Here is an 8,201-nt window from a genome sequence, read left to right on the forward strand (position 1 = left end):
TATGAGGGATGATCGGTCACCATCCGGGGACGACTCAAATTTGCTATGTGTGGTTGTAGATGCTCTTACATCGCCTAACAAGGAGTGGTTCACTTCCTACAAATTTGGTGATGCGTGCAGGGGATTCATCGTGCAAATTAAACAGCATGCCCTTGGATGGATCCTATTCCATGACCTTGAGCCGACACCGGTCGAGGATGTCAGTGACGTCGTCGTGCACGGCACGCTTCAGTTCCTCCACCCACGCCCGCATGCTCTCGTCGGTGATATTCCTCCTATTAGCATCGGCAAGGATGTTCTTAAGGTCCCTGAGCTTGGTGCCAAGGTCGTCGATCTCGCCAGAGACCCTGGTTAGCATGGCCACCTTATCTTTGGCCATCTCGGCGAGCATGGTGGCGCCGTAGGATGCCAGAGCAACCAGAACCCCCTCCATGGGTTGCATGGTTTGCTTGCTCGAGCTGCACCTGAAAACGTGCGCGTCAAATAAAATTAGTCCTCTGTATACTAATCAATTCACACTCACTAGATACTCGCAAACGCTATAGAGCGAAAAAAAGAAGGTTGCTTGCAAACAAGAAGGCAGAGGGTTGCCTTGAACTAAAACCGAGGAGGTCACATGTTTTAGAGAAGAATAGCCATGAAGAAACATCAAAGGTAGAGTAGTCTGCTAGTGAAACTAAGCAAGCACCTAGAACGAATCAATTAGAGAGATGGATCTCCTTCCTTTGTCCTTTGCTAGCTCTAGAGCAAGTAGCTAGCCGGGCTTATTTTGTAGAGTGTAGACGATCTATATATCCATCTATGCTGGGCTCTTTAGCCTTTTTCTTTGAGCCAATTAAGTTTCATGCTGCCACGACAGAGAGAATACGGGTTATGTCAATCATCAACACAAAAGAAGAAGATGCCATGCGTATGGTTCGTGCAAGGCACCTATCTATCTACGCCGTATCTATCTATCTGTCGCGCACATATCCACTACCTTTCTGCAGGCTGCTCCTGATTCTGAGATGGGACTCGTTGCTATCCTAAAAAATATCTTGTATTCTCTTTTTTTTTTCGAAAAGGGGGAACTCTCCGGCCTCTGCATCAGAAAGATGCATACAGACACCTCAATAAATAACAATAGGTTCAACAAAGTCGTTAAGTCTTCAACAACATAAAGGCGAGCTCACCAAGAGCATCGCAGCTAAACCAAGATAAACCACAATGGCCACAACCGGCCGGTAAAAGAAAAGATAGGAGCACTAATAGCCTATCCTATTACATGACCGCCAACCAAACCGGTTGAAGATATCCCGCGCTACCATCTCCCACCGGACAGATCCAGTAACCAAACGCTCCCTGGCCTCCGTCGGAGTGAGTAAGGATCACATACGGATCAGCGCCGTAGCACGGAATAAAACCTGCAAAAAATGAATAGTAGTTATTCTGTTAAAGACCAAATCATTTCTACAGTTCCAAACTGCCCATAACAACGCATACACTCCTACACGAATATGTCTAGCTGTTTCGGACTCTATCCCATCCAGCCACGTTCCAAATAACGACCCGACCATACTCGGAGGAGTAATGTTAAAAGCAATTTGCACAGTGCGCCACAAAATTCTCGCCAAAGGACAATCAAGGAAGAGATGCTTAATGGTCTCGTCCTGGTCACAGAAGCTACACCTAGTAGATCCAGTCCAATTGCGCTTGACCAAGTTGTCTTTTGTTAAGATTACCTGTTTATGGACAAACCACATAAACACTTTGATTTTCAAAGGCACTTTTACTTTCCAAACATGTCTGGTACTAGGAATGACTGTGGAATTGATGACATCGGTGTACATCGACTTGACAGTAAATTGTCCGTTCCTAGTAAGCTTCCAACTTAGCTGATCGGGCTGTTGCGCTAGCTGAACTTCCATCAATCTACGCACCAGATGGAGCCAAGATTCCCATCTCTCACCAACAAGCACCCGCCGAAACTGAATATTAAGGGGAGTGGACTGCATAACCATTGCAACTAGCGCATCACATCGCTGGACAATTCGATACAAGGTTGGGTACTGTATTGCTAAAGGTGTATCACCCAGTCAGGTGCCCTCCCAGAACCGTGTGCCATTTCCATCACCGACAATAAACTTTGTTCTATTAAAGAAGGTTACCTTGACTCTCATAAGCCCCTTCCAAAACGGCGAATCAGTTGGTCTCACTGTCACCTGTGACAAAGTTTTGGACTGCAGATACTTGTTACGAAGAATCTGCGCCCAAGTTGCATCAGTCGGACCCGAAAGCTTATACAGCCACTTACTAAGCAGGCATCTGTTCTTGACCTCAAGATTTTCGATACCCAACCCCCCTTGGTCCTTAGGTCTACAAATAACATCCCACTTGGCGAGTCTATACTTTCTCTTAAGTTCATCACTCTGCCAAAAAAATCTTGATCGGTAGAAGTCCAGTCGTTTCCTAACCCCAACTGGAACCTCAAAGAAAGATAATAGGAACATCGGCATACTCGTGAGTACCGAATTAATAAGAATTAACCGGCCTCCATACGACATAAGTTTGCCCTTCCAGCAACTCAGTTTCTTTTCAAACCGATCCTCAACGCATTTCCACTCTCGGTTTGTAAGCTTACGATGGTGAATAGGTATACCTAAGTAAGTGAAAGGTAAAGCTCCTAATTCACATCCGAACAAATGCCTATAAGCCTCCTGTTCCTCCTTGGCTCTACCAAAACAGAACAGTTCGCTTTTATGAAAGTTAATCTTTAACCCAGACAGTTGTTCAAATAAGCAAAGCACCAGCTTCATATTTCTCGCTTTTGCCAGGTCATGCTCCATGAAGATGATAGTATCATCAGCGTACTGTAAGATGGACACCCCCCCCATCAACTAGGTTGGGCACTAAGCCTCTCACCTGACCGGCCTCCTTTGCCCGACCAATTAGGATTGCCAACATGTCAACCACAATGTTGAACAAAACAGGGGACATTGGATCTCCTTGCCGCAGACCTTTATGTGTCTGGAAATAGTGCCCAATATCATCATTTACTTTAATTCCAACACTCCCTTTTTGCGTAAAGGATTCTACCTGGCGTCGCCAAGCCTCATCAAAACCCTTCATGCGCAAGGCCTGCTGAAGGAATGGTCATTTGACTTTGTCGTACGCTTTTTCGAAATCCACTTTGAAAACAACCCCATCCAGTTTTTTCGTGTGGATTTCATGGAGCGTTTCATGAAGGACCACTACACCCTCAAGGATATTCCTGTCCGGCATGAAAGCAGATTGGGTAGGCTGCACAACAGAATGCGCAATCTGTGTGAGTCTATTGGTCCCGACCTTGGTGAAAATTTTGAAACTGACATTAAGAAGACAGATTGGCCTGAATTGCTCAATCTTCACAGCCTCTGTTTTCTTAGGAAGAAGGGTAATCGTTCCAAAATTTAGCTGAAATAGATGAAGCTTCCCAGCAAACAAGTCATTAAACATGGGCAACAAGTCCCGTTTAATGATATGTCAGCACTTCTTATAAAACTCCGCTGGGAAACCATCAGGTCCCGGCACCTTGTTATTCTTCATTTGCGAGATAGCCTCGAGCACCTCATTCTCCGAGAAAGGAGCCGCCAGAATATCATTCTCCACCGAAGTAAGCTGAGGAATATCCTCAACCCTTGACTCGTCCAGAGACACAGAGTTCTCTTCTGGAGGGCCAAACAGCTGCTTATAGTATTCGGTTATGTACAATTTTAGGTTATCCTGTCCTACAATCGTACCCTCAAGCTGAAAGATCCTCTTCTTTCGATGCTTACCGTTAGCGATCATGTGAAAGAATTGTGTGTTCGCGTCCCCCTGGACAACACGCCGGACGTTGGCCCGCAACGCCCACTTCAACTCTTCTTCTCTAAGAAGTTCTTTGAGCCGCAATTCCGCCTCTAGCTTGGCATGAAGCTCCGCAACCGGCAGTATCGTGGTTTCCGCTTTTACATCCAGAGACTGTATAAGGACAAGGAGCTTTTCCTTTTCGGCCTTATAAATCCCGCTCAGATGCTTAGCCCACCCATGTAAGAAACTTCTCAAATGCCTAATCTTATTTTGCCAGCGCTGAAGCGCGGTCCTCCCTCCTGAATCCTTAGCACACTCTCTGGCCACAAGATCCAGGAAGCCATCTCTTTCAAACCAAGCCATCTCAAAGGAGAACACATTTTTGTTCCCCAGGTGTGTGGGTTCACCAGAGTCGACAAGTAAAGGCGTATGGTCAGAGATGCCATGGGACAAGGCCTCGACAGTCACCAGGGAAACTTCTGTTCCCAATCAACGCTAGCCAACACTCGGTCCAACTTCTCATACGTCGGATTTGGCATCGCGTTCGCCCAGGTAAACTTTCTACCCGATAGCTCAATTTCTCTCATGTCCAGACTTTCAATGATAGTGTTAAACATGAACAACCATCGTCCATCAAAATTATCATTGTTCTTATCCTCACGCCGTCTTATAATATTGAAATCACCCCCCACAAGGATGGGCAACTGCTCGGAGCCACAAAATCCAAACAAGATCAGCCAAGAACTCAGGCTTGAGCTCGGGCTGTGCAGCACCATACACCGCGACAAGAGCCCAATTAGACCCATCAACCTTCGAGCGCACCCTAAACTTGACAGCAAAGTCTCCCATGACCACACCGCGAACCTCAAGCGCATCACACCTAACTCCGAGAAGGATTCCACCCGACCTCCCTCTCGGTGGCAAGCAATGCCAATCGAAATCTATACCTCCCGAAAGAGTATTTAGAAATTGAGGTGCGAAGTTATCTCTACCCGTCTCCAATAGAGCTATGAAATCTAAACAATGCTCGACAGGCGCCTCTGCAAGAAACCTTCTTTTAGCCAAGTCCTTTAGACCTCTGCTATTCCAGAATATTCCTTTCATATTTTATCATGCAATATTTTTGCCGTACGTATCCTAGCACTCCTATGCGCTGCGGAAGCCGGGTAGACCTTCCGTTTCCACTTGCGCTTGGGGATCGTTTGATTCTACAACTGGTCCTCACAACTAGTCTCAGACGGGCTAGCCAACACTATCTCGGTAGACTCAGCCTGAACATCCTCATCAGTAGTAGGTTGCATAAGATCCGCACAAAAGTTATCTAACACCCTCACCCCGAGCGCATCAACCTCAGAATCACTCATAGGTTTGACAGCCGCAATATTACGGATCATCTCTAAGGCCCGCTCAGCCTCTAGGTCTAAAATATCATTAACAGAATTAGAAATTTCAGTGTCATTACTACCCAATGAAACACCTAATTGATTTGCATTCTTAACAATATCATCATTTGAAAAATGCAAAATGGAATTAGATATATTGACCGACATACCAGTTGTGACCTCGACGTCACGAAGCTTGGCCGCCCTCATGGTGCACCGCTGCTGAATATCGTCCACGTCAGGCTGGCTTTGGAGTCGTCCACTCATCCGGCGCCCCTCAGACACCAGATCCTGAATCCCTCCAAAAGAGATAACCTCCTCCCGAGAGATCGCGGCCGGGGTCCGGCCTCCTACCGCTCCCCAACCAGCAAGCCGATCCACCTGTACGGACTCACCCGAGATAGGTAAAGCACTCACAGTCGACGCGTGGCGCAGCCCATCTGGCGATACTCGGGGCTGGGTGGGTGGAGAACGACCAAGGGCCACCTGCCCTCGCTCCCCACCCAGCACCGGAGAAGCTACCCGCACAGGCACCGGAGAAGAAGGAGGCTCCGAGGCCACCTGCCCCGAGCCGCCTCCCGCAGGCGAAGCCGGCATCAACCGACCGGCAGACGCGACGGGGGGAGAGATATCCGAGGCCACCTGCCCCAGACCCCCTCCCGGCGAGGAGGAAAACTCGGAATCCACCTGCCCCAAGTCGCCTTCCTCAACAGAAGGAGAGCAAACCGAGGCCGCCTGCCCCAGGTCACTCCCCGACAGAACAGGTACAACAAGCTGCGGCACCTCCAGATAAGGTGTCGTCTGCTGGGCACGAAGGGGAGTGGCCACCGGCCGATCCCCAGGAATCGTGTCCACATCATCCTCCAAACCCAAAGCCGGTAACTCGCGCTCAAACGCCTCCTCGGACTCAACTCGATCACTCCAGAGCCTCGGTGGTGCAGAGTGAGGCTCAAAAGACCCAAATCTCAGAGTCGTCGAAGGGACCACAGAAGGTGAGACTGCCCCATCCCCGGTCGACGCCGGCTCGGGCCCCGGCCCCTTGGACAACTGTCGTCCAGGGTCCTCGACCGACGACTCCCGAACTCCTGCTCCGCCATCACTCTCATGCATATCCATATCAGAATCATGAGCCGGCGCACCCAGAAGGCTCTCATCCTCAAACTCAATAGCCAAATCATAGACTCTGCCTCGATAAGCACACTTAACCACATCCGGAACATACTCAATGTTCAAAATACTAACCAAGACCCGAGCAATCCCATGAGCTCGGGTAAACTCCATGTCCACACGCTCAGGCTTCCCTACCAAAATGCCCATACTGGCCACCACCCGAGCATCCTGCGGCGGCCTAGAAGGAGCCCCGGAGAAATGCAACCACGCCTGAGTAAGCGGCGTGCCCTGTGGCTCCACAAGCTTCCACTCCTGAATCTCAAGGATACCATCCGTTTCCGGCACCTTACACATCCCAAAGCTCAACAGCCTCTGCAAATCCTCAACAGAAGGAAACTCAACCCTGAACATCCTATCAGCCATACTGACAAGGTCCCACTGGAACTCCCCAGGAGCCAACTCCCGGAGTCTCTGCACAATCTGTGTCTCAGCCACCTCTCCTCTGGTAACCTTGACTATCCCCGTGGTCATAATCGTGGACTCGTCAGCAGCCTCTCGCTCATTTGGAGATTCAAAAAAGTTAACTCAGCACAGTATACTCCATACATCATGAGCGACAGTGCCTGATCACGCAGCATCGGACACTCCCCAGACTCGTGTGCCAGCTTACCACAGGTATCACATAACATAGCCACACACTCCGCGATGAAGTGACCCTTGTCACCGCACAGGTAACAAAGCATATTTTCCTTCCTACGCGCCCACTTGGAAGCCCTCTCAGCCTCAGACCTATCAGACAACTCCGCAGAAACATCGGTCATAACCTCGTTCTCAGGAACCTGCACAGAGGCAAGAGCCGTCACGACCTCCATAGCGTGGCCAGGCAAGAGAGGGCCATCGGCAGACTCGTCAGCTGTCGTCTGGTCGACCACAACTGGAGGTGGCGGAGGACGTGGACGGTAACACCCCCCTCTGCCTCCTCGACCACCCCGATAACCACGGAACCCTTGTCGCTGGCGATGTCCCGGATCCGAGGGCCCCTCGACGAAGCCTCCTGAAGGACCCAAGAAAGGCCTCTCTGTTGGGGAACGTAGTAATTTCAAAAAAATTCCTACGCACACGTAAGATCATGGTGATGCATAGCAACGAGAGGGGAGAGTGTTGTCTACGTACCCTCGTAGACTGAAGCGGAAGCGTTGACGCGACGTAAAGGAAGTAGTCGTACGTCTTCCCGATCCGACCGATCCAAGCACCGTTACTCCGGCACCTTCGAGTTCTTAGCACACATACAGCTCGATGACGCTCCCCGGGCTCCGATCCAGCAAAGCTTCGAGGATGAGTTCCGTCAGCACAACCGCGTGGTGACGATGATGATGTTCTACCGACGCAGGGCTTCGCCTAAGCACTACAACAATATGACCGAGGTGGAATATGGTGGAGGGGGACCGCACACGGCTAAGGAACAATCACGAAGATCAACTTGTGTGTTCTAGGGTGCCCCTTGCCTCCGTATATAAAGGATCCAAGGGGGGTGCGGTCGGCCCTAGAGGAAGCGCGCAGGAGGAGTCCTACTCCTACCGGGAGTAGGACTCCCCTCCCTTTCCTTGTCCAAGTAGGAGAGAGGGAAGGAGAGAAGAAAAGGGGGGCGCCGCCCCTTCCTCCTTGTCCAATTCGGACTAGGGGGAGAGGGGGCACGCGGCCTGCCCTGGCAGCCCCTTCCTCTTCTCCACTTTAGGCCCATGAGGCCCATTAACCCCCCGGGGGGTTCCGGTAACCCCCCGGTGCTCCGGTTTTATCCGAAACTTCCCCGAAACGCTTCCGGTGTCCGAATATAGTCGTCCAATATATCAATCTTTATGTCTCGACCATTTCGAGACTCCTCGTCATGTCCGTGATCACATC

General features: G+C 50.1%; 1 protein-coding gene across 2 annotated transcripts; it reads right to left on the reverse strand.

Annotated features, from left to right (window-relative positions):
• Positions 1 to 6: 6 nt before the first annotated feature.
• Positions 7 to 783, reverse strand: LOC119357008. Of its 2 annotated transcripts, none has more exons than XM_037623995.1 (2): positions 689 to 783; positions 7 to 464 (listed from the first exon to the last, which is right to left on the reverse strand). In XM_037623995.1, the coding sequence occupies exon 2, from the start codon at positions 440 to 442 to the stop codon at positions 164 to 166; it is 279 nt and encodes a 92-aa protein (XP_037479892.1). In that variant the 5' UTR covers positions 443 to 464; positions 689 to 783; the 3' UTR covers positions 7 to 163. The 2 variants fall into 2 exon arrangements, with proteins under 2 accessions (XP_037479892.1, XP_037479893.1); XM_037623996.1 differs by having other exon boundaries at positions 592 to 776.
• Between the last annotated feature and the right edge of the window lie 7,418 nt (positions 784 to 8,201).

Source organism: Triticum dicoccoides, chromosome 2A, assembly GCF_002162155.2.
Source record: "Triticum dicoccoides isolate Atlit2015 ecotype Zavitan chromosome 2A, WEW_v2.0, whole genome shotgun sequence".
NCBI classification, from domain to species: domain Eukaryota; kingdom Viridiplantae; phylum Streptophyta; class Magnoliopsida; order Poales; family Poaceae; genus Triticum; species Triticum dicoccoides.